The sequence below is a fragment of the Malus sylvestris genome, chromosome 10 (assembly GCF_916048215.2).
Source record: "Malus sylvestris chromosome 10, drMalSylv7.2, whole genome shotgun sequence".
In the NCBI taxonomy this organism is placed as follows: Eukaryota; Viridiplantae; Streptophyta; class Magnoliopsida; order Rosales; family Rosaceae; genus Malus; species Malus sylvestris.
Window position 1 is genome coordinate 5,512,596 of NC_062269.1, and position 26,178 is coordinate 5,538,773.

General features: G+C 40.0%; 1 protein-coding gene across 5 annotated transcripts; it reads right to left on the reverse strand.

Moving 5' to 3' along the window:
* Window positions 1-1,670: 1,670 nt before the first annotated feature.
* Window positions 1,671-19,517, reverse strand: LOC126585437 (uncharacterized). Of its 5 annotated transcripts, none has more exons than XR_007610500.1 (10): window positions 17,839-17,901; window positions 17,646-17,730; window positions 17,088-17,545; window positions 16,908-16,978; window positions 16,700-16,795; window positions 16,276-16,393; window positions 2,739-2,929; window positions 2,495-2,608; window positions 2,232-2,377; window positions 1,671-1,987 (listed from the first exon to the last, which is right to left on the reverse strand). XR_007610500.1 is itself a non-coding variant. In XM_050249877.1 (10 exons), exons 4-10 carry the CDS (start codon window positions 17,720-17,722, stop codon window positions 16,115-16,117), a joined length of 549 nt encoding a protein of 182 aa, XP_050105834.1. In that variant the 5' UTR covers window positions 17,723-17,730; window positions 17,839-17,961; window positions 18,060-18,303; window positions 18,764-19,515; the 3' UTR covers window positions 15,974-16,114. The 5 variants fall into 5 exon arrangements, 4 of the variants coding, with proteins under 4 accessions (XP_050105834.1, XP_050105835.1, XP_050105832.1 ...); XM_050249877.1 differs by lacking the exons at window positions 1,671-1,987; window positions 2,232-2,377; window positions 2,495-2,608; window positions 2,739-2,929 and adding exons at window positions 15,974-16,172; window positions 18,060-18,303; window positions 18,764-19,515 and having other exon boundaries at window positions 16,616-16,795; window positions 17,088-17,141; window positions 17,517-17,545; window positions 17,684-17,730; window positions 17,839-17,961; XM_050249878.1 differs by lacking the exons at window positions 1,671-1,987; window positions 2,232-2,377; window positions 2,495-2,608; window positions 2,739-2,929 and adding exons at window positions 15,974-16,172; window positions 18,060-18,303; window positions 18,764-19,517 and having other exon boundaries at window positions 17,088-17,141; window positions 17,839-17,961.
* Between the last annotated feature and the right edge of the window lie 6,661 nt (window positions 19,518-26,178).

A 26,178-nucleotide genomic window follows, 5' to 3' on the forward strand; every position in this document is an offset into this window, starting at 1 on the left:
GATTAATGAGAGTGGTAACATACCTTGTAATTTTGTACAAATTAGGATTTTCATTCAAAGAACTATAATAAACACAATTCCAAAAAAAGTGATTCAAACTTGTTCTTCTCTTAAGGAAATTACTCACAGTAGCAATTCGGAATGGACGAAGTTTTGGCTTCCCTTTCCAACTATACTTGATTAACTGGGAACCTTTTTTTAATGTAACAAGTGCCTTCATGAGAGAGGAATATTAGGTGAAAAGTATTGCCAAATCACACAAAGATCAAAATCTTGAATATATATGTTAAACCATATCAAAGTGAGTGTGAAAGGGTGTAGTCTACAGAAAGGGCAACATTTTCACTGCTAGAAAGTTGGAAACTAAACTTTTACACAGATATTGGATTTGTATTTGTTGATGCACAAAATCCAGAGGATGTTAGACCAACGTAAATCCGGCCGTGAATCACACAAACTCTCAAGAACACAAAGACGTATCGTGGTTCACCCTAATGTTTGGGTTACGTCCACATTGATGTTGATTGTATTTCTCTGTATGGATGTATGGATTACAAGTGCGAGGGGGAGTCCCCCAGAGAAAGAGAGAGTTTGAGAGAGTTTCTCTGTTTGTGAGCCTTGTGGCTTCTGTATGTGAGGATCAAACCTCCGGATTGTGAGGGTGAGGAGTCCCTTTTATAGACTAAAGGCTCTTCCCCTTTTACATAAATCATGGACTCAATGTCTGGAAGCCCAGGTAACGAGGCCCAATATAATATGGTACCAACAGTATTAATTCCCTTCGTGAATCGAAAAGTAAATTGTTCGAGTAATGCAAGTAAATTTGATATACACATGCGTTGATCTATGTAAGACGGTTATAAGTTATAACTGCATCATCTTAACACAAAAATGATCATAAATGTGTCCGTATTACGGAAGTAAAGGACTTATATCAATTGCTATGAATTCTACCAACAGTCACTCCAAGTACCGTATTACGGAAGTAAGGGACTTGCATCAATTGCTATAAGCTTTACCAGCAGTCCCTCCAAGTGGCGCAAGGGCTAAAATTATAAATAAGAAATAATTTAAACAGTTTAACTTAATAAAATATGGATGCGCAAGTACACAGAGACCACAACCAGATTATGGGCTAAGTTTTTCTTCAAATCGACATCAGATTCACTATTTTTAGCGAGAAGATGTTATGGTTTGTAGTTTAAGAGTGAAAGTACCAAAGAAACAATCGTTTTCAGCAAGAAAATGAAAGAGAAAAGTTGAGGTTTGAGAGCGAGAGAAGGGTGAGAGAGAGACGAACCTTCTTGCATGCCTGAGAGAGAGCTCAGCTTTTCTATCCATCTTTCCATCCTCGATGAGCAACACATGTATAAGAGTTTGGAACCAAATGCAATAGCCTAAATAACCTAGTCTCCCTCGTTTGGAAGAATTGAGGATCACTAATATGTTCTCTTTAATTATTCCCACGTTTCTCAAGTGCAGTTAAAAGCATGTAAAAGCATTATTACAAAAAAAATGTGTTTAGTCAAACACCTGGTCTCTCTCTATTAGATAAGTTCGACCAAAAATTGAAAAAACCACCTCATGCTGCAGTGACAGGACATATATTTTGACTATAAAGTTGAAAAATTACAATCCTTTCTTCACCAACTCTATCCAAAGATTTGAAATACCAGAAAGCAAATAATTGTACTAAAATTAAGTAAATTCGGTATAAATTCAAATCAACTTGACAAAAATCAACAGAGCTACCAATCAAAATAGCAATTCTGTAACCATACATACTGTTTATAGTGCTATGCAAAACTCATATTTGAATGCGGGCCTTTACTATTGAATTGAAAGATGGCTGTTCTATTTTTAAATTAGGCCGACCTCACCAATCAAAATTACAGTGCTATGCAAAACTAATTTTCGTATTCTATACCAGCTCTAGCCTGCCTCGACCCGTTGGATTTGATAGGAAAATACGCAATATAGTAATACCCTGCAAAATCATACAGAAAAATCCATGAGCATGTTGGATAAATCAGAGATATATGGATGCGCAAATACACAGAGACCACAACCAGATTCATCAGAAGCATGGATGAATCTACATCATGGAAGCACTGATAATATTGCATTTATTCTCTCAGCCACATATCACAGATATTACGTGACAAAGTCAAAAGTTAATCTGAAATTACAGCACCGACAAAAGATGGAAGGGATGGGGTTTTTGTTTTTACCTTGTCATTCATGGATCCGCAAACCCTTTAGATCTTCGCCGATGTTGCTCTGTTCTTCTTCCTTTGACACCCCCATATGGGATGTTGGCTACGGCCGTCTTCCATGTCATCAGCTGTGCTAAAGCATTCACCTCATCCGGATCAACCTACATTTTCCATAAAAGGATCCATAACAATTAAAGACAATTTCATGGCAGAGTCTAGATATATGACAACCATTCACATTTGTCGTAGAAGTGGAACTTAACAAAGTATGTATATACCTCTGGGTGATATCTGATTCCTCCATTTACGGGGCCTCTAGCATTGTCATGTTGAACCCTGAAGCCAACATATGAAGCCAAACTGCCATCGTCGTTTGGTATAGTACACTCAACCTGCACCAAAATATATAGTTCAAAAGCAACGAAAGGAGAAAACTCAATAACCACATTAGTTTTAGGGTCTGAAATCTACCAATAATTAAGAGTAAGGGATATACAGAAGGGAGATTATATGCAAAATTACCTTGATTTCCCTAAATGGTATAAGTAAACTTTTCTCAAGCTTGGAGTCCAATCCCAAAAGCCGAGCAGCCAACTTAAAGTTTCTGTTCGTTGCCACTAATGCATTCATCTTTGCTCCTTCTTCAAGTGTCTGCCTCAGAAGCTAAAAGCAGCTACTTCAATTCGCTTCTCTAGCTAGCTATTATTACGAACCTAGATATAAGATGGAGAAACATACATTAGTTTGCAATCTATAACAATTTTTCAAGGTAAATGACCATTAAGGATAACATTTCAGGAACTTCAACCCTAGCATGCATATGCATATTATATATGTTGATGCACAAAATCAGCGAGGACTTTGGTACAACAGAAAGTGTCAGGTTTGTGACCTTCGCTTGGTTGCTTCGATCACTAGTGAAGATAAGTACGTAAATGAATAAGGACAGGGAAGCAAACACAAGATGTACGTGGTTCACCCAGATCGGCTACGTCCACGGAGTAGAGGAGTTCTCATTAATTGTGAAGGGTTTACACAAATACATAGGTTCAAGCTCTCATTTTGTGAGTTCTAGTGAATAGTTTAGTACAAAATGACATTAGAGATTATTGTGGGAGAATGATCCCTATTTATAGAGGAGAGTTTCTAGTTTTGTTCTAACATTGACACGTGTCGTGTTGTGATTGGCTTCTGATGTTGACACGTGTCGAGCTGTGATTGGCTTCTGATGTCGACACGTGTCGCATTGTGATTGGCCTCCTGGTTGAAAGGAAGTTCTTCTGGGTCCTTGATGGTATAACGTTGACCGGTGCTCAATAGTTTCAGGATTAGTCAAGTATGGTACAAACAATGCTCCCCTAAGTTCCCGAATGAGGGAAGCTCCTCGGTTGGGGACTTGCAAGATCCAAGCCATTGAGTAATCACGAAACTTCTAAGTACTGAAGTGTGGTATCATTTTCACGTGCCTTATCTGTCTCATATGTAGATGTGGCATCTTCTCTGGAAGTACTTTTCCTCCATCCATGGGTGGTATCTTTAACCGATAAAGATGCACAAGGTAATGTATCAATTTCACTTGAAGCTTACTTGTAGTTTCGGGCTTGGTCAAGTGCGATACAAACCCTATAGTAGGAGTCCCCCAAGTCGCCGAGCTAGGAGATCTGCCGAAAGAGGTGACAAATAAAGTAAGCAGTCAAACTTCCAAGCAAGCAACCCAGGATCAGAGGTTCAACTTTGGCTTCCGGTTGATTGTTCTCCTTCTCCTTGTCTCTCATTCAGCTGCCAGGATAAGGAGAAGCAAATGGAGACGAGATGATATGAGATACTTTTGCTTTTGAAGAAGTAACTTTCCACAAGCTTATTCTTGAACTGTGCTGGAGGGTTTTCTGGTTCCCTTCAGAGTATAAGGCCGACTCAAGAATTTGAGGGTCAAAACAAGTCCATTAAATCTAGAGTACGTCCGACCTTGATGATATGGGATACTTTTGCTGTTGACGGAATAATGAATGTGGTATGGAAAGGTGTCGTGTTGTAGTGATCTGTTTCAGCTCACCGTTGAACCTTCTGCTTCAATCTTTTGCATGGCAGAAGTGGTGTGCAACCTTTGCATTTAAATGGTCCTTTAGAACATTCCTTCATAGTGACTCATCCACGCTTGGCAGCTTCAGTGTAAAGAGCTTATATCTGATCAACTGTCATGAGGTATGTGCCGGTGGAATTCATGACCTTGACAACAGTTGAGGATGAGTTCTCGAGAGCAATGCTAAGTAAGCAACCAGGCAAAGGTCTCAGGCAGTCAGTTCCAGATTGGAGGTTTGATTTCAGGTTCCGACTGACTGCTCTCTTTCTCTTTGTCCTACAGGTGTGGACAAGGACGAAGACAAGGACAGGGAGAAAGCATGATATGGGATACTCTTGCTTTCGACCCTGATGATATGAGATACTCTTGTTCTTGGTGTGGCTTATTTGCTGAGGTATTATCGGGGGGAAATAAAGCTGAGTATTTCGAGAGGTTATGTTGAGGGTGCATTCTCGAATGCGAGAAAGGGTTGAGCATTTTTGCAGGTTTGCCTGTCCGTTGAGGAGGGAGGTCGATGTATATAGGGATTTCCCAATAACAAGTAGTATGCTATTCCTTTACCCTTCTTGGTCACAGCAATGTAGTGGGAGCTGCCAGCTTCACGTGTTTTAACTTTGTCAGAGCACTTTGAAAAAGTGGTATGTGGTATCTGGAAAGCTGATGTTGCGTGTGAAGATTACAGACAAGCTTTATCTAAGGAAATCTGGCTCTTGAAGTTCTGAGAGCTGTGCCTCTTCGGTTTTCAAACAAGCAATCCCGTTGGGGATCTGGCTCTCGAGATTCGGAAAGCGGTGCCGCTTCGGTTTTTTAGAAAGTAATTATGTTGGGAGTCTTTTCTCGAATGTGAGTAAAGGTTGGACGTTCTTGCCAGCCTGTCTTGCCACAGAACACAGAGGTCGACACACATAGGGACTTTCCAGTTGTCAAGCAATGGTTCTGTTCCTTTACCCTGTGGGTAATAGTAGGGTAGCTGGAACTTCGAAATTCTCGTGCCTAAACTTTGTCAGAGATCTTTGGCAAAGTTATATGTGGTACCCGAGGAGTTGATGGTGTGTGTGGAGAGTGGTGATTGAACAGTAAGATTCACGTGCTTTCTACTTCACCAGAAATCTTCGACAGATTGCCCGTAATTTCCGCAAAGCTGAGTGTGCATGTCACAGATGCTGACGAGGACGAAAAAGTAGGTGCTTCTTCGATTTCTGAGATCGGCCATCGTGGTCTCTGAGTAGCTCAACTTTCGAGAAAGCAAACGCCTCTTCGATTCCTAAAGCTCCGTCAAGTGTAGATTTTTATAGAGGTTGGCATTAAGTTCCACAACACACTTGAATCTCCACCAGTAGAAGCTCCCTTCTTGCACTTCTAAGATCTTGATTTGTCTGACCTCTTCCCTCTTCAACACCTTTGAAAATGTCTGGCCCCTCCGACCGTCGTTTTGACTTGAACCTTGGAGAAGAGACAGCCACGCCTTCTCCAGACAACATATGGCGCCCATCCTTCATAAACCCTACTAGTCCTCTTACCGTTGGGGATTCTGTGATGAAGAATGATATGACCGCTGCGGTGGTGGCCAGGAACCTTCTCACTCCCAAAGATAATAGACTACTTTCCAAACGGTCTGATGAGTTGGCTGTTAAGGATTCTCTGGCTCTTAGTGTTCAGTGTGCAGGTTCTGTGTCTAATATGGCCCAACGCATATTTGCTAGAACCCGCCAAGTTGAATCATTGGCTGCTGAAGTGATGAGTCTCAAACAGGAGATTAGAGGGCTCAAGCATGAGAATAAACAGTTGCACCGGCTCGCACATGACAATGCTACAAACATGAAGAGGAAGCTTGACCAGATGAAGGAATCTGATGGTCAGGTTTTACTTAATCATCAGCGGTTTGTGGGTTTGTTCCAAAGACATTTATTGCCTTCGTCTTCTGGGGCTGTACTGCATAATGAAGCTCCAAATGATCAACCTCCAATGCTTCCTCCTTCTGGGGTTGTTTCCAGTACTGAGGCTCCGGATAACCACCCTCCGGTGCTTTCTCTTTCTGGGGCTCTACCGACTGCTGAGACTTCCCCTAAGCAACCTTTGTGAAGGCTCCCTCTTGTTTGTTTATTTTGATTCATGTATATGTACATATTTGTAACTTATCGGGAATATCAATAAACAAGATTTGCTTCATTTCAACGTATTGTGTTAAATACACCAAGGCCTTCTTCACTAAGTTCTTTGAATTTTTCCTTTTGTTGAAGCTTGTATGTTGAAACTTTGTGAGTGAAGCATATAGGTTGAGGTAGTGCTCCCTTAATTTCCCGAGTGAGGAAAACTTCTCGTTTGGAGACTTGAAAAATCCAAGTCACTAAGTGGTCGTGAGACTTCCGAGTATCAAGGTGCAGTAGCATATGGTAGGAGTCCCCCAAGTCTCTGGTCGACGGAGTTGACGAATGAGGCATTTCCTTTCTAAGTGGTAGCCCAAAACTCTTTCTTCATAAATATTTGTTATGAAAGTTGTTAGGCCCAAAGAAGATGAGGCCTAGGCAATTTTTTTTTTTTTTTTTTTTTTTTTTTATTTTTTTATTTTTTTTGAATTTTCAAATTTCCGGATTTTTGAATTTTCGAATTTCCGAAAAAATAAAAAATAAAAATAATATATATATATTTATTTAAAAGCTTTGTTGGTGAAGCTTTGGTGTTGAAGCTTTGTAGGTGAAGCTTTGAGGTTGAAGCTTTGTTGGGCATCATGAATTGATTTTGCTTCACACTATCTTGATGAAGAGTGTGTGAAGCTTTTATATGTTTTGGTGTTGAAATTTTGTATTGTAGGTGAAGCTTTGGGGTTGAAGCTTGATAGGTGAAGCTTTATAAGTGAAGCTTTGGTGTTGAAGCTTTATAGGTGAAGCTTTGGTGTTGAAGGGTTGAAGCTTTATAGGTGAAGCTTTGGTGTTGAAGCTTTATAGGTGAAGCTTTGGGGTTGAAGCTTTATAGGTGAAGCTTTTGTTGGCATCATAAATTGATTTTGCTTCACACTATCTTGATAAAGATAGTGCAAAGCTTTTGAGATTGATATTTGTCCTCCATTGATGAAGCTTTTGTTGGCACCATAAATTGATTTTGCTTCACACTATCTTGATGAAGATAGTGCAAAGCTTTTGAGGATTGTAGTTGTGTTCCATTGATGAAGCTTTGTTGAATTTCCCAATTTCCAATTTCCTCTTTTTTTTTTTTTTTTTTTTTTTTTTGGGAAAACTAGAAATTTGAAAATATGGGAGAGACAACGTATACAAATTTTGCTTCCATACTGTTAAGCGAGAGATTGTGATACAAGCCACATCTTGTAGTAGTCGAAGGTTTGGATGAACCATATAAATTGAATTTGCTTCGAACAGTCTTGATCAAGAGCGTTTGAAGCTTTCTATGAGTTGTAGTGGTTGCATTGTTACAGAGGAGAAATGTCTGAAGCAGATGCAAGAGGGCTGAAGAGTTTGATCTTCGTATACCATGCATTGAAGCCATTGTTGGCTTGCAATAAGACTTTGTTGGTGACTATAGCTCTTGTTAGGCATAAGTGCTCCCCTAGTTGAGTTGTAAAGCTTGATGGTTTTTTATTATTTGTGAATGCTAGGAGTTCACATGTACAAGTTGTACCACTCGTCTTCTGGTTAATGGAATGAATGGTAGGTTGCTTTCATCACTTGGTTGGTGGTACGAATGTGAATTCCTTAATCACTTTTCATCACATTTCATCACCTGGTTGGTGACATGAAGGAGAGTACGCGTTGTACATTTCATCACCTGGTTGGTGGCATGAAGGAAAGCACGCGTTGTACATTTCATCACCTGGTTGGTGGCATGAAGATGAGTTCCTTCTTCACCTGATTGGTGATAAGGGTGGCAAGTTTCCAAATAATATTAGAGTACGGATTGTACATTTCATCACCTAGTTGGTGGTACGAAGGTGAGTTCCTTCATCACCTAGTTGGTGAGAATAAGGGCAAGGTGTCGAGGCACATTGTGGCAAATGTCAAATGACACAAAGTGTGTTGAACCCTTTCGAAGCACAGTTGGCTTATGTATGGATGTGTTGGAATGTATGATGTTTATGTATGAATGTATTGGAATGTATGATGTTTATGTATGAATGTGTTGGAATGTATGATGTTTATGTATGAATGTGTTGGAATGTATGATGTAGATCATTTGTATAGTCTTGTTGACACATACTTAGATTTTGTTTTGTATTGGAAACATTTGCGTTGAAGCTTCAACACTTGACTGTTTCATTGCTCAGAATGGAAAAGAGTTTATGGCCGAGTTGGCTAAATCACTTCTTTATTGAATTCATACCAAATGGTCTTTGTTACATAGGATGCCGAACGGCTGTAGCTTAACACTTGTACAATGTGAGTCTATTTGTAATAGTACTTCAAGTGGTCAGCATTCCATGGATGGCCAAGGGTATTGCCGTCGGAGTTTCTGAGCTTGTAGGAGCCAGGGCGGCTGATGGCGACGACCTCGAACGGTCCGTCCCAGTTAGGACTGAGTGTTCCTTCACTCGGGACCCTATCACAGAGTAATCTTTTCTTCAGTACCCAGTCTCCCACTTTGAAAGAGCGAGGTTTGACCCTTGAGTCGTAGTAGTTGGAAATGCGCTGCTTGTAGGCGACATTCATCAGGTGAGCCTGATTTTTCTGTGTTCCTCGACTAAATCCAGGTTGAGGGTGAGTTGTTTGTCGTTCTCACTCTGCATGTAATTCTGGATTCGGTATGTTGCTTGCTCAAGCTCAACCGGGACAACTGCTTCTGTACCAAAAGCAAGTGAGAATGGAGTTTCTCCTGTGGAAGTCCGATATGAAGTGCGGTATGACCAAAGAACTTGGGGTACGAATTCTGACCAACAACCTTTAGCTTTGTCCAAGCTAGTTTTCAGAGTGCGCTTGATTATTTTGTTAACGGCCTCGACTTGTCCATTAGACTGGGGATGGGCTGGAGAGGCAAAACATAAGTTGATGTTGAACTTAGAGCAGAACATCTTGAACTTCTTGTTGTCGAACTGCCGCCCATTGTCCGTGACTATCGCATTGGGAATGCCGAATTCTTCCATACGAAGTCTTCTATTTTTCCCTCAGTAATGGTTGCCAAGGGTTCTACTTCAGCCCACTTTGTAAAGTAGTCAACTGCAACGATTGCATAACGGACCTTGCCCTTCCCTGCAGGCATTGGGCCGATCAAATCAAGTCCCCATTGGGCGAAGGGCCAAGGGCTGATCATAGGAGTGAGCGGCTCGGGAGGGGAGTGAGGGATAGTTGCGTAGCGTTGACACTTATCACATGAGCGAGATATTCTGATGGCATCTTGGTGGAGTGTTGGCCAATAGTATCCTTGGCGAAAAGTCTTGTGTGCTAGGGATCGAGACCCAGCATGATCTCTGCAGACTCCTTCATGTATTTCCCGAAGGACAATTTCCGCCTCCGCAGGTGTAAGGCATCTTAGGTAGGGCAGGGTAAAACCGCGCTTGTAGAGTTGGTCATTAATGATCAGGTAGCGAGTAGACTTGTATCGAATCTGCTTAGCTTGGACTTTGTCATTTGGGAGGGTGCCATGGGCAAGGAATTTATAAATTGGGGTGATCCAACTATCTCCTTGTTGTAAATTGCACACTTCCGCGACCATGGTGCTTGGTGCTGCCAACAATTCGACATGAATTTTTCTCCCAATCTTGTCTTCCATTGCCGAGGCGAGGCGGGCCAAAGCATCTGCATGACTGTTTGCCGCTCGAGGAACTTGGGTGATCTGGTAGTGGAAGTGCTTGAGCAAAAGTCGTGTTTGCGCAAGATATGCTGCCATGGAGCTATCCTTAGCATCAAAGTTGTTCGTGACTTGGTTGACCACTAATTGGGAGTCACTGAAGATATCAATTTGTTTAACTCCAAGATGCTTGGCCAAACGTAAGCCTGCTAGAAGGGCTTCGTATTCGGCCTCGTTGTTCAATGCCTTGAATTTGAAACGAATAGCGTATTCTATCGCCACTTTGTCAGGGGTAGTGAGGACTAATCCTACTCCGCAGCCCTGTTGGTTGGATGAGCCATCAACATACAGACTCCATGCTGGGGTTGTTGATTCTATCTTCTGAGCTTCCGATGGTAATGAAGCTATTGCTTCAGGTGTAGAAGCAATGTCAACAGGATATGTGAAGTCGGCGATGAAATATGCTACTGCTTGACCCTTTTCGGCTGGTTTTGGTTGGTAGGAGATGTCAAACTCACCCAATGCTATCGCCCATTTGATCATTCGCTCAGACGTGTCAGGACTCTGGAGTATCTGTCGAAGAGGGTGATTGGTAAGCACGATAATGGCGTGTGCTTGGAAATAAGGGCGAAGTTTTCGAGCAGACATAACCAATGCTAGAGCTAATTTCTCAATGTCGGAGTATCGTGTCTCCGCATCTTGTAGGGCCTTGCTAGCATAGTAGACGGGTCGTTCGACACCATTGTCATTTCGAATAAGAACAGAACTGACTGCTGAAGCCGAAACCGATAGATAGATAATGAGAGTGTCACCAACTTCTGGTTTGGAGAGCAGAAGGGCTTTACTCATGTACTCTTTGAGGTTCCTGAATGCCTTGGCACATTCCTCCGTCCATGTAATGTACTTCTTATTTCCCTTGAGTGCTTTGAAGAAAGGAGCACATCTGTCTGTGGCCTTAGAGATGAATCTGGTTAAGGCTGCCACCTTGCCAGTAAGGCTTTGGATGTCTTTTGAAGTTACTGGCTCTTTCATGTCGAGGATTGCTTTGATCTTTTCGGGGTTAGCTTCAATGCCTCGTTGGCTAATCATGAAGCCTAAGAATTTGCCAGAGCCCACGCCGAAGGCACATTTGTTGGGGTTCAACCTCATTCGATACCTCTTTAGAATGGTGAAAGTTTCAGATAGGTTGGTGATGTGTTGGTCAGCATGTTTTCTCTTGACTAACATATCATCAACGTAAACTTCCATGCTCTTCCCAATCTGTTCGGCGAACATTGAATTGACCAGTCTCTGATAAGTTGCTCCTGCATTCTTTAGACCGAAGGGCATGACTTTGTAGCAATATAGTCCCCTGTCAGTAGTGAAGGCTGTGTGTTCTTGGTCTGAGAGGTTCATAAGGATTTGGTTGTATCCTGAATAAGCGTCCATGAAGCTCAAGAGCTCACACCCTGCCGTAGAGTCTATAAGTCTATCAATGAGAGGAAGGGGGAAACTATCCTTCGGGCATCCTTTGTTTAGGTCGGTGTAGTCGACACACATTCTCCACAAGACCTTTTGAAGCATGAGACTTTCCTTGGTCGGATTTTTCTTAACAAGGACAACATTTGCTACCCATGTTGGGTAATTGACTTCACGGACGAAGCCTATGTCCTTGAGTTTTTCAACTTCTGCTTTCATCGCCTCGTATCGTTCAACATCATAAGATCTTCGCTTCTATTTTACTGTTTGGTCTTGGGATCAATACTCAAGTGGTGACAGATGATATCGGGAGAGATGCCCGGCATATCTTTATATGACCAAACGAAGACCTCGGCGCTCTCTTGCAAAAAGGAGATCAGCGACAACCGAAGGGGTGGTGACAAAGTGGTGCCAATCTTCACCATGCGATCTGGATGGTTTTTGGAGATAGAGACATTCTCTAACTCTTCAGCGAGTTGTGCTTGCTGGGTGAATGAGTCATCTCGAGGGTCGTCGGGTTGACTGTTGCCATCATGAAGATCCGAGTTGGCTTCATCTGGACTGGTTTTTACTACCTGGTTATGTATAGAGAGGGTGTCCTTGGGGACAGGCAGGTGTTGTTGCTTAACTGAAGTGTTGTAACATGATCGAGCACTAAGTTGATCTCCCCTGATGTATCCATTGCCGAAAGGGGTTGGAAACTTTATCAACAACATATGTGTGGATACCATGGCCTTGAGATCATTGATGCCTGTGCGCCCAAAGATGACATTGTATGCCGTCGGGCAATTGACCACTAGGAAGTTAGTGGTAATAGTAGCTGTGTAGGGGCATGTACCAATGGTGAAGGGTAAGTGTATACTCCCTAAAGGTTGCACGATATTGCCAGAGAAGCTTATCAGAGGAGAAATCGAGCTATCGAGCAAGTGTTCAGCTACATTAAGTGCCTTGAAAGCTTCGGCAAACATGATATTGACTGAAGCACCTGTGTCTATCAGGATTCGTTTCACATCAAAATTTGCTATGTGAGCCTCCACGATCAGCGGGTCGTTGTGAGGGTAGATGATACCTCTTTCTTCCTCAGGGTAGAAACATATTGGATCCCAGTTAGGCTTTTGATACTTGCCTCCCCTGATGTCTTCCACGTGAAACACTTGATGGCCAGGTCTCAAAGTTCGTTCACTGTTTTTTATGGCCCTATTGGAAGATTCAGACATAGGTGTGCCGCCGCTTATAGAATATATCACATTCACCTGGCGTTGGTTACGGTTATCCCTTGGAGGGTGAAGGAGGAACTGATCAATTTTTCCTTCACGTGCCAAAGCTTCAATATGATCACGGAGGATGACGCACTCCTCGCCATCATGGCCATTATACTCGTGGTAGCAGCAAAACATGCCCGTGTTTTTCGTGGACTTGTAATCTGGCTGTCTTGGCTTTGGCTTTGGTATCAGATGAGCTATAGTGGGGTATATGGCCGCGCATGTAGCGTTCAAAGGTGTGTATGTCTCATACCTCGGGGTAAGGCCTGTCTTGACACGTGATTGGCCCACTGCATTGACTGCCTGGGGACAGGCGTTATTGTGACGATATCCTGAGTTATCGCGATAGTGCCCCTTATTCTTTTTATTAAAATGAGATTGGTGAGGATGGAAATCTTTCCTTTTGCCCTGGGATTGATATGTCTGCTGACTGGCGAAACATTAAATGAGGCAGGGGGTGTGCTGCTACCGTTTGGAAGGTTGAGGTCTTCTCATTCGGTTGGATCTGACCTCCACTCCCTACTTGCTGATAAGGGGTGACTGTAGGGGGTTTCCCTTGATATGTCCTTGCCTCGGCGGAGGCATGGTTGTAAGCTTGTGTCATCACCTCAGAGTAAGTCTTCCAAGTGTTGGCATTGATCATGTACTTGAAGAAACAGTCACGTAAGCCTGCCGTGAAGGCCTTGAGGGCGGTCTTGTCATCTACCTCAGCGCAACGAGAATACTCATGGCTAAAGCGGCCAGCATACTTTCGTAATGACTCGTCCGGCTTCTGGCGAATAGTGTACAAGTCATCTGCGGAATGCAAGCGATCGGTATGAAAGATGTGTTGAGAGACAAACAACTTCCTTAACCATTCAAATGAGTCTACCGTCTCGGGTGGAAGACGGCAATACCAGTTTAAAGCTCCGCCAGAGAGGGTGGAGGGGAAGAAAAGGCACCATTCTTCATCGGTGTGTCTCTGGTATACCATGGTGGACTCAAAGAGGTTAAGGTGTTCAATCGGGTCTTCCCTTCCAGTATAGAGTTGTAAGTCAAGCTTCTGCTTTGTCTTCGCTTGGAGGGGGTGTTGAGGATCCTTTTTGTGAGGGGGCCAGGCCTGGGTTGGTTCCAGTTAGGTATCTCGGCTTGACGTTCAGCCTTCAACTTGTTTACTTCCTCCAGGAGCTGTAGGACGAGAGGGTCCTGAGTGGAGTCATGCATCACTGAAGTTTTCTTCCGTAAGTCCCCATCGCCTCTTGGAAGTAGGAAAGTTTGATCAAGATAGCATGATTTTTCCTTGGACTCGTCACACTAACTCCTAGAGTGAGTATGTCGGAACATTTCCGAGTCCCCTGTACCTTCATGTTCTTCTGGGACTTGTTGCCCATTCCCTAGATTAACTGCTGGCCTGGGTCGTGAGAGAGGACCGAGTCTTTCAGAAACTCTTGGGTCATTGATCTTCGAGCTTATGTGGATGGGATTTTCCCGACGTTGCTTTAGGAAGTCTCGACAATCGCGATAGACGGCTTTTGATCCTTCCACTCCTTCTGTGAGGAAGTGCTTTCCTCTACTCCTTCTGCTTCGGGTTGAAACAGCTGGGTTGAGAGAGGTCTTATGTGGATTATCACATTGATGTGTAGCTCGATCCCTATCAAGGATGTCCGTGTTGGATATCGGTGACCCTCCGTGTTGAGGGGCATTCATATGATTGTTGACCTCAGCATGGGCGACGAGCTTGTGTGCTTGAGCATGCCTAGCCTCGTGAAGCATCTCGAAAAGTTTTTCATACTGCTCCTGGAGGACCCCGTTCCTTATCACTATCTTGTTGTTCTGAGCTTCTAACTCATCGACTTTAGCTTGAAGAGTAACTCTATTTCCTTCCTGCTTTCGTTGCTTTATACTAGGTCCAATGGAGGTGTCATTCTGTGTGCTATGGCTTCTTTCGCTTCCTATGTTGGAGAGAGATGTTTGGCCAAAAGAAAGTGTACGAGTGGTGGAAACCAGCTTGACAAAGTTGAAGAGAGTGGGAATAAGTGTCGATTTCCCTTAGACGGCGCCAAATGTTGATGCACAAAATCAGCGAGGACTTTGGTACAACAGAAAGTGTCAGGTTTGTGACCTTTGCTTGGTTGCTTCGATCACTAGTGAAGATAAGTACGTAAATGAATAAGGACAGGGAAGCAAACACAAGATGTACGTGGTTCACCCAGATTGGCTACGTCCACGGAGTAGAGGAGTTCTCATTAATTGTGAAGGGTTTACACAAATACATAGGTTCAAGCTCTCATTTTGTAAGTTCTAGTGAATAGTTTAGTACAAAATGACATTAGAGATTATTGTGGGAGAATGATCCCTATTTATAGAGAAGAGTTTCTAGTTTTGTTCTAACATTGACACGTGTCGTGTTGTGATTGGCTTCTGATGTTGACACGTGTCGAGCTGTGATTGGCTTTTGATGTCGACACGTGTCGCATTGTGATTGGCCTCCTAGTTGAAGGGAAGCTCTTCTGGGTCCTTGATGATATAACGTTGACCGGTGCTCAGTAGTTTCGGGATTGGTCAAGTATGGTACAAACAATATATTTTATTTATCAGTCCAAAAATATATTTTATTATATATTTTATATGCATATTATATATTTTATTTATCAGTCCAGAAATATATTTTATTATATATTTTATTTGCAGAACTTAATCAACCTGAAGATTCTCACACTCATAATACTTGATTATGATTAGCTGCATTAGTTATATACACAATTTAGATTCTAATTAAGCAGCAGCACTAAACAGTTCAACTTTAGTAAGTGCTCTAAAATTAATAGATTAACAAAAAAGAATATGTATAATTTATTGTGTTCATTTTCCTGCCATCTTAAGTGACCAGAAACTGAAAATTTCTTATCAAATGTGTTAATGCTGCAGCAATATATAGGATGACGGAGAAAATTCCAGTGAAGATTGGTTGAGGAAATTGACAGTGTCACTACTCGCCCTTGGAAAGATGTCTTTTCTGTAAACCCTTTCAAAGTGTTTAGGATCCGAAAACTTGTAATCGATTAGAGTGTGCCGATTAGGGTGATTTGCTATCTAAGACTCACTTGGGAGTTGGGAGCGAAGTTATAAGTTGCAAGCTCTTGCAACGCAGTAATGAATTTGGATAATATTGGACATGGAATAAAATATCACATGCACAGCAAGCTACAGCGACCATAAAAAAAATAAAAAATAAAAAAGAGATCTTAAGCAAAAACCATGAATCCAACTCAAAAATGAAATCTTCCAAATAACATCTCAAACCATAACCCAAATCAAATGCACCAAATCTCACATAAGAAAAAAATTATACAAATTGACATTTTGGTAGAAACCCAACAGAGATTTTAGAGAGAGGGAGAGAGAGAGAGAGAGAGTGCCAGAGGGAGTGAAATAAGATTGTACCTGGAAAGCAAAAAATAAATTATATAAATCAATAGAAATCTGATCTAGGTCCAAGTCTCAGACTCTCAACCTCATAACCCTTTAGTGATCAGTATAAGTTCACCTGTATAACACACCGTTGTCCGGAGATGCTCTTTCCATACTCATTGAGTAAAGCCTCTGTCGCAAAAAAGTACTCCTCTTCCGGTTGCTGCATCTCTTCCTAGTGATCCACCAAGATCCTGATTTGCACGAAAAAAAAACAAACAAAATGCAAACAAAATTTAACTGAATGAAAGAGGACAATAGACTTTTGACAAAAAAAGAAAAAAAGAAAAAAAAAAGGACAATTTACTGAAGCAACTTTCCATGATTTACTTACAATCATGACACAGAACATAAACATTTCACACTAACTGTCATTTTTAAAGTAGAATGTTCAATTATATCATGATGTTAAGTACCAGTCCCAAATTTGATAGCATTCCAAATATCTGGTTCCTTGTCCTCTAACAAATCAATGCACTTGGCATTGGCATAGCAACCACCTTTAATGTTTGACACACCATTGTTGCTCCAGCAGTGCTCATCATCTCCAATCAGATACTGATTATGATCCGTAGACAGAGTAGTCTTCCCAGTACCTGCAACAAACATCCCAGGATCAATTACACAAACACGAAAGAAACTGAAACACAAAAGAATGATGTATCCATTGCCAATTGATGGTACACATAAAATTATCATGATTCATACCTCTGCGTCGATATGGAATTTTATAAACTGGACAAATGGAACCCAATTTCATCGATTTCACGGTGCAAGTGCTGTAAAAAATAAGCAAACACTGGCAATATAATCAAGCACATTCCAAGTATTAATACATCCAAATAAAACCTAACTTCGTATGCGAATAACAATGAAGGTAGAGATTACTTGCAGAAGAGATTATTGCAATTGAGTGAATCCGCAGAACTGAGTAGACTCAAACTGCAAAACAGATGGGGAAAAATCAAAGCCAGTAACAGAGTAAAGAGAAATTTTAAATCTTTAAACAAATTCTAGACAAAATCATGTAAAGGGTCCGTTTTGGCTACCACGAAACTTAGTATACATTTGAATATTATTACATTTTAATACAAAAATTTAGCTTTATTCAGATAGGAGAGATCAAAGGTTGCATCATTCAGCTTCACACATGGCCACAACACAATTTCAAAAACTCTGTCATATCAAAGTCACATTCTTTATCAAACTCCCACTCCGGAATCAAACAGAGGTTGATAACGGACAAAAAGAAATACAAAGTACGAAATATAATCAATATCATCAGTCAAAACTTGCTGCAAAGGGTGAGGGGTCAACCATGTGACTTTTTGCCCCTTAACCTCGGCCTGCATGAACAAACAACGGAAGAATTCATACCCAAATAACACAATAACATAAAATGCTCAGTTGAAGATTTGATAAGCAGTGTACAGTACATAACCAAACCTAATAATATATGGCTTTAACAGATACAAAGACTTTATGCAATTTATGAGTCCAAGATACGTAAGCTTGCCATTCATGACTCAACCTGGTACGAAAGCAACACCAGTATTAAGGGAAGATTCCACAAAACGATTAACTCCTCATCAATTCATACTTCAGAACTCCTTTTATTTAGAAAAATTCAAATATCTACCTTCGACAGTTATGAATGCGTTTGACATCAATTCTGTCCTCAATAGCAGGTAATGCCATAAAGAGGTGAACCATTGTGAGGCAGTCATCAATATCTCTGAGTGCGTCAACGAATTTTGGATATCTGCAGTTCCAAACATACCAAACAACAACTGTCAGAGGTTCTACATACAATAACAGACACGCAACTAACTTTTTAACAGTAAGAAAAACCCAACAAACCTCTGCAAAATAATTCTATCTAATTTGTAAGTGGGTCTTCTCTCTTTCAGGAGAGCAGCCCGTTCCTTGTTTTTCTTCGCATCGGCTTTCTTTTCTTTCGTATGCTCTTATCTCTCTCAACCGCTCGAGTAGCAGTTCATGCTGAATGAAAGAGACATCCTTCAAGTGATAATAGGTATGGTGATTTCCTTTCACCTTTTTCTTCGGCTCCTGAGGGAACACGCCCTTTAGAATACACAATTTCCTATAATTTCCAACAGCATGCACATGTATTAAGCAATCATACAATAATTCAACCGATAAATCCGAATAATGCACAAACCCTAAATTCAAGAAAACATCAAAACCCCAGAAAAAAAAAAAATCAAATTCTTTCAGAAAAATCAAAGATTAAAACAATTAGCAACTTAGATCCAATAATCTGATTGTTTCTCAGAAAAAAATAGCTTGCAATTATTGAACCAAGACAGAATTTGCAGCACTAATTAAGAGAGAATTACAGTTTTATTTACTTGTGACTAAATCTTTGTTGTTTTGTGGTAATTTGTATAGCGGACAGCCAAACAATATATATAATTATTCAAACAGTTTCTGGTGCAGCTGTTGAAGGGCGACTCCTGCTTTTGAGTGACTGAAAATTCTACAGTGACTCGAATAAAGAAATTGAACTAATAATAACGAAGAGTTGGAATCACGATACTCACCTAGACCAAATCAAAGAGAACATTTTGATCAGCTTTGATCTCGTTGATGAAGCCCGCCAAACTTTTTGAGAGTCTAATCGCCACAAAACATAAGAAATTCACGGATTAGAAACACACAAAACACGACCGCAGATCACGAAAAAAACCCGAAAACTTTACGAAACAGAATCCCTGAAAATTCACAAAAATCATCGACAAAAATTTTCCCTTTTTTCACAGATCGGCAAGCAATTGTGATGCAGATTAAATAAATGCAAATCAAACCCAAATTATACAAAAGCTTCAGACTTTAATCAAACCCAGTTGATTTATCTCAGTGTGATCTGAGCTAATACTGGAAGTAACACAAAAAACTCCTAGAATTTGAAGAACCCTTGCTCATACCAAAATCCAGATCAGAGAAAAAGAAACAGAACTGTTGCTCAGCTGAGAAAGTTTCTTCCTTTCGCAACCAAACAAAAACAAAATATTGATAAACAGAACTGTTTATCATCCCTGGCCGCAGTCTCTCTGTGCACCCCTCGCCGACAAAAAAACATAATCAACCTTTCGGGCACCCCTACCCCTTGCTTCGTTCATCCTACCCTCCCTCTCTCCTCTTCTCTCTGGCATCCCTGTAGGCTGCAGGTCTCCCCTGCTCTCTATCAGTGACTAGGTGCAGCCACCTCACCCCCATTCCCACCCGCCGAATCTGTTCAAACCAACCAAAACAGGCCCCGTGTAGAGAACAACAAAACCCCAGCCGGAGCGCCAACCCACAAAGCCCATTCCTTAAAGTAATAGCATGGCCGTAAATAAACTGAAATGTCTTACAAAACACTATTCACATGAATAGTGCCAATTTCCCTCCTTCTTTAGACTAAAGTAATAATTCTTGTAAGGATAATGACAAGCAAAGAATGGGCCTTTCAAAAGTCGTTGGTTTTCCAAGCGGACGATCCTCTTAAATTAATTGCAAGTTGGAAATTAAATTAACCCAATTTGAGAGTCAAGGGAGTTAATTTGCATATATAACTCAACTAAAAGTGTATGGAGTTAAATACCAACATCATTCGACTGATTTTTTATTAAATTTTTACTACTTCGATATTTGGTAAAAATATATGGAAGTAAGTACGGATAACTACAAAATCTTTAGAGGTAAGTTTTTAAAATTTTCAAAAAGAAATGCTGAAGAGGCTCTCTTAAAGTGTGGCTATCCATGGTCTCTACTACCTCATAGTTTAACATTAATTCTTATGTTAACATTGTAAAACATTGTGTCAAAACATGAGATGACAGAAAATCAATAAATAGTCCCACTTTTCAGAGAGAATATCCTTAGCATTTCTCATTACCAAATAACTAGTTAATGTTTTGAAAATTGAACCGGTTAGAGCACCAAATAACTATATAATATAAATGTGAAGGTCGTCCGAGAATCCTTCGAATGATTGGTACGGATTCCTTTTGTTCCTACTAAATATTTTAGCATGCTAGACATATCTTGACAAATTTTATATATTCACTCATCAAATTCTTCAACCTTTGCCATTATTTGACATATGTGCAATATAATTAGGCTGACAACAACAAATCCACCAAGCATTTCATGAAATGCCTCAAATGAATAGACTACTTCTTTTTTTTTTTTGCACGCTTCGTGCTCTTAACACTGGAACTCCTAAAATTCCAATCCTTAATCTTAAAGCTATTTCAATTAATATATACTAAATCATTATTAGCACTCTTAAAAAGCAATTGTGCAAGCTTCTCTTTTTTTTTCTTTTTTTTTTGTCAAACAATAGATTTGTTAGATTAGGGAGCCGACATTGTTCAAACCCACGTTGTGATGCAAGTGTAACAATCATCTCTACTATTGTGGTAGAGGGTCACTTGCTCTTTTTTGTGAGTTGTGCCAGGCCCAAGCAGAAGTGCAAGTGCAACGCTTGAACGACATTTGAGGCTCCAATAGGAAGCTATTGTAGTGAGCCTTCACCCTCAAAAAATTAATTGATATCGTGTGGACCATTGGCTCGCTCTTCGCCTCTTTAAATTTCTCAATAAAAATTAGTGCATGGTGGATTATTTGAAATGGCAACAGAAGCCCAATTATTATAATTTGACAAAGATTAGTGTGTAAATTTTGGATGCTTGTAGCAACTATTTCTGTATCTTCAGAAGGGAGCTGTAAGTACTGGTATCGCTAAAGCTGCTGGGTTAAAAAATTTCATGCGAACCTGACGTGAAAAGTTCTTGTGAGAGATTTTGACTGAGAAAAATGGTTTGGGGAAGGAGATTGAGAGAGAGGGGAAAAGGTGCAAGATGAACAGGAGAGAGGACGAAATGGAGGCGCGTCCGTCTACGTGAAAAGAACAAAAAATTAAGAGTAAATTGTAGCTATGGTCCCTTAACTTTAACTCAATTGGAACAATGGTCATTCTACTAAAAATTCATTACCATTGGTTCCTCAACTCATCAAAACGTATAGCTATGGTCCCTCAACTAAAAATCTATTACCATTGGTCCCTCAACTTTAATTCAACTGAAGAAATGGTCCTTTAACTTAACCCAATTGTGGTCCTTCCAACATAACTCATTTTGATAAAATTTTTGATGTAGTTGACGAAAAAAACCATAATTACACACTTTGATGAGTTAAGGGACCCTAATTATATAAACGGTTATTCCAACATAACTTATTTTGACAAAATTTTGACGAAATTGATGAAAATGACTATAGCTACACATTTTGATAAGTTAAGGGGCCAATGGTAATGGATTTTTAGTTGAGGAACCATTACTCCAATTTGATTAAAGTTAAGGGACCATTGCTACAATTTACTCAAAAATTAAAATTGGTTACTACCATAGGATTTGTGTGAACAGTTAGGATCAATTGATCACTAGGATATGGAAACACTGGTCCAGAGATAATCTAAATCCCTTACCCTATATCTAACTTGAGATGTTACCTTCAGATCAGGATCATCTCTGCATTCTTGAGGTGAGGATTGATAAAGTTGATGAGACTATGAGTGCATAGGATTATAACAAGTGTCTTTGTATTATTGGTAGTGGCCTTGGTTAGTTAGAAGTGAGGTGTCTTACTAATGTATAAATAGAAATAGTTGTAATTATTCTACACAAGTTGAATACAAGTGAATATTCAATTTTAACAAACTTTCCATCTCTGTTTTCTCTCTCTTGTTTACTTAGTTCTTAAGCTTTTACATTGTTGACATGGTATCATCGCCGGGAGTGGCTCATGCCTCCGATTGACGATCTGTCGTGCTTCCGCTACTCTTCTTTGGTCATGATCGATGCTTAGTGATTTCTCCGGTCGTCTGCTCTTCGTCTTCTCCAGTTGTGTATTGGTGTTTGCTTGGCGTTTTTCATCAGATTGTCGATGCTTGGTTGAACGTCGTTTCGTCGGTTGATTTGATGGGTTTTTTTATTGTCTTCACGCATCAGGTTTTGTTGATTCATTCCCTTTTCTTTCAGATCAATGTGTTTGATTCGTGCATTAGTTGCGATTCTATGATAATTTGTAACCCTAAGATTTGGGGATTTTGTGTTGTGTATTCCTAATATTCTTGTTTTCTACAATTACTTGCTTGTTGTTGTTGCTGGTGGGTTCAATTGCCTTTGTGTGTTGTTCTTGTGTATTAAAATTGTCTCAAGATTGTTGAAGATTTACATACACACTGCTAAAAGCTATGGTGACTCAAGTTCAATTAGCTCTTACACAATTTCCAATTTCGTCTTTAATTCCAAGTGTTGGGAATATGGTCACGGTGAAACTTGATGATTCCAATTATGTTACCTGGATTTTTCAAATGAATCTCTTATTGGAAGGAAATGGAATTGCTGGGTTTGTGAATGGTTTTATTCCCTGTTCTAATAAGTTTGCAGATTCTGATTCTGAAGAAGAAACTATTGATAACAATCATCATGTCTCTGATGCATACAAAGTATGGAAAATTCATGACAAAGCTATGATGACTTTGATCTTTGCTACGTTGTCTCATTCTGCTTTGTCATGTATTATTGGGTGTCAAGAGTTCCAAGGAGATGTGGCTGAATCTTCAAGAACGTTTTTCTAGTGTTACTAGGACAAGTATTTTTCAACTCAAGATTAACTTGCAGAATATAATGAAAGGTCCTAAATTTGTTGATGCATATCTTTAAAAGATCAAGGAGTCTCGAGATCAAGTAGTTGTTGCTAGTGTAATTATTTTGGATGAGGATATTGTAATTGTTGCCCCGAGAGGTCTACCAAGTGAATATAATACAATTAAGGCAATTATTCGTGGTCGGGGGAATCTTGTGTCACTCAATGAACTGAGATCTCAATTGAAGGTAGAAGAAATTACTTTGGATGAAGCTTCTAAACATATTCCTTTGATGTCTGCTATGTTTACTCAATCCTCTGGCCCCAATTTTGATCATGGTGGTTCATCTGGACCAATGTCTGCATCAATCTTAGATCAAGGTTTTGTTGGTACTCCTAGTGCTTCACTATCATTCATGTCAATGACACCCTTGCCACTTCAGGGTTTTCAACAAGTGCCTCAAGGTTTTCATCAATTACCTTATGTGAGTAATGTTCCTATGGCTTTCGTTACTCAACATGGCTCTGGCTCATACAACAACTGTAGCAGCAATAATTACAAAGAGAAAGGGAAAGGGAAGAAGTTTTATGGCAATAACTCTGGAGGACAGTATCATGGTTCTAATACTCAATTCTATCCACAAGGAGGCTACTCTCAGTGACATTTTTATGACTCTCATCACAATGGAACCTCACAATCTATGTTTCTAACTTATAATCCAAGTCAAATCTGTCAAATTTGTGATCGCAAAAGTCACTCTACATTGAATTGCTTTCAACATGGGTGTCAGATATGCCACAAAGTTGGTCATGTTGCTGCTACATGTTTTAATAAGAATAAGACTCATCCATGGTTATCAGGTCACTCTTCTCAGGGGTTTTCTTCACCTATGCCTGCTCAAATGTCTACTGGACAATATGGTCAAGCTTCTGTGTGGAATTCATTTGGTTCTCCTCAAGGTTATCGTAATTACCATTTCTCAGCATTTGCAAAATATATTACCCTTCGCGTTTTTAAGGTACTGGCCGCACCTTGCTTTGTCATAGGATCTAATTTTGAATGGAACTGTTTAGACACGAAATTCAAATTTTTTAGAAAGGTAGTTATCAGTTGATGATCACTGTAACTAGTTTTCGTTAAAAAAAAAATCCGTTTTCCTTCATTTTTAGATGTTCAATCTTTAAAGGGTTTAGGCTGTTATGCTGGTTAAGGTAGTAGGAACCATACCTGAAAATAGATGTTCAACAAGCAAAGATAATGGTTGGTGACTGGTTTTCCTGTTTTTCCTTGTACAGTTGAACCAAATAGGTTACTAAGTTGCAAGTTTGTTTTGGGTTTTCTTTCAGAATCGGGTTTCTTTGGGATTTTGGCCTTTCTTGAAACAACAGATTTTCTGTGGATGTGAGCTCATGTGATAGGTATGTACCCTCCCCGTATTGTAATTTGTTTCTGGTTACTATAATCTTTCTTTAGAACTTTACATGACCGCTATTTCACTTTAATGTCTTCTAGGGTTAATCAAGAAGAAAACATAATATGCAGTTCTAAAATGGATGTCAGCAATCAATCTAATGGCAGACTACAGAATTCAAGCTTTGAGCATCCAGTAAATGGTCTTGATAATATGTATACAGTAAGAGATGTTGAGATTATACAGACAAGTGATGTTCATGAAGCAAAAGATAGTAACGAAAATGAAGATTCAAATTATTTAGAAGAATACAAATGCTGGGTATGGGAACCCCCTGAACCTCATGATCTAGAGGTTGATGGTGAGGAATGAGGTGATGGCATGAAAGGGGAAAAACCAAGTCCTTTGGGTCATTCTGGAGACGAAGAAAGTGGAAGTTGCAGGTTTACAGAGGAAAAACAAAGATCAATGGAAGCACTGGTTAATGGAAAGTTTAAGGCTCTGATCAGTCAGCTACTTAGATCCGCGGGTGTTGCATCTTATGAGGAGGGCGGTAAGAGTTAGGTGGAAGTTATTGCTTCTTTGTCATGGGAAGCTGCTTCACTTTTGAAGCCTGATGTTGTTGTTGCCAAAGCAAGGGATCTCCTCTATACACATGCACACACACATTCCCAATGGACAAGGTGGCAGTGCCTTTCTTGTTTAAATTCACTTGACAACATTGAATACTTAATGACAATCCAGATTCCTTTTGGATATGAATTTTTAGGATAATGTACTGATTCTTTCATGTTGCATATTTTTTTTCTGTAATATTTACGTTCAAATAGCTTAAGCTTAACTTCAATAAGCGTCTGTTATTTTTTTCATGCACTTTCTGCTAATACTGTTCTCATCTCATGTCAAGGTGCCTTCTTTAATCTACAATATTTCAGGGGCCTGTTACTTATTTTATTAAACAACAACAACAAAACATTTTCCCACTAAGTGGGGTTGCCTATATGAATCCTAGAGCGCCATTGCTTTCGGTTCTGTCACGTCTTCCATTAGATTCAAGTACTCTCTTTTCTTAGAGTCTTCCAAAATCTTCTTAGGTCTTCCTCTACCCCTTCGGCCCTGAATCTCTGTCCTGTGATCGCATCTTCTAACCGCAGCGTCAGTAGGCCTCTTGTTACTTATTTTATTACAGCGGTTTTTTTGCAACCATTTTTTATTGAGTTAAAACTTTGAATTCATACTGCCCATGTTCAAAGACAAGTCTTTTTTTTGTTGGACTTCTTGAGCTTTCCTTTTTTATCTGACACTAGAGACTGTATGATAAGTATTTCATCAATGCTTTAATAAATGAAAACTATTGTAGTTTACTTAGCTGTGCTCAAATTAACACTACAGGTTTTGCTGAAAACAGCACAGAGTGATGCATTGAAGGTCAAGTTTGTAGTGCAGTGTGCAGTTTTTCTGGTGTATCATTTAATTCTCGAGACTGCTTTCTTTGTTGACCAGAGAGCTACGCTTTCATATGCTGATGTAGCAACTGATTTGCCCACTGATACAGAAACCCTTACTTTAGGATCTATTAACTCACGTGTTCCTCATAATACAGACACTAGTGCTGAAAATTAATCGGATGCAGTTGATATTCTCATTTCCAATGAATCCCATGAAGGATGTTCTGACAGTTCTACCTTGGAATTCAAAGGCAACTCCACATTCGACGTACCACACAATCTTGCTCTACTTTGTGGGTTCTCGTCCATTTCCGTAGCACTAAGGAAAGTTATGGGGAAAGATTACATGTATGAACCTCTTTTTAAAGTTTGTTTCTAGGAAATTTGCATGACCGGTTATCGTTTTCATCATCATGCACAGATCAAGTTTGTTTGGTTTCAGTCATCATCATGATGCACAAA

What these genes read in the sequence shown, in the direction of transcription:
- LOC126585437 (XM_050249875.1), bottom strand. Translation starts at nt 17,722, where the DNA reads ATGAATGGCAAGCTTACGTATCTTGGACTCATAAATTGCATAAAGTCT. An exon ending in AATTCCATATCGACGCAGAG is followed by an intron (nt 16,796 to 16,907) that starts GTATGAATCATG and finishes TGTTTGTTGCAG; the next exon opens with GTACTGGGAAGACTACTCTG. An exon ending in TGCTATCAAATTTGGGACTG is followed by an intron (nt 16,394 to 16,615) that starts GTACTTAACATC and finishes CGTGCAAATCAG; the next exon opens with GATCTTGGTGGATCACTAGG.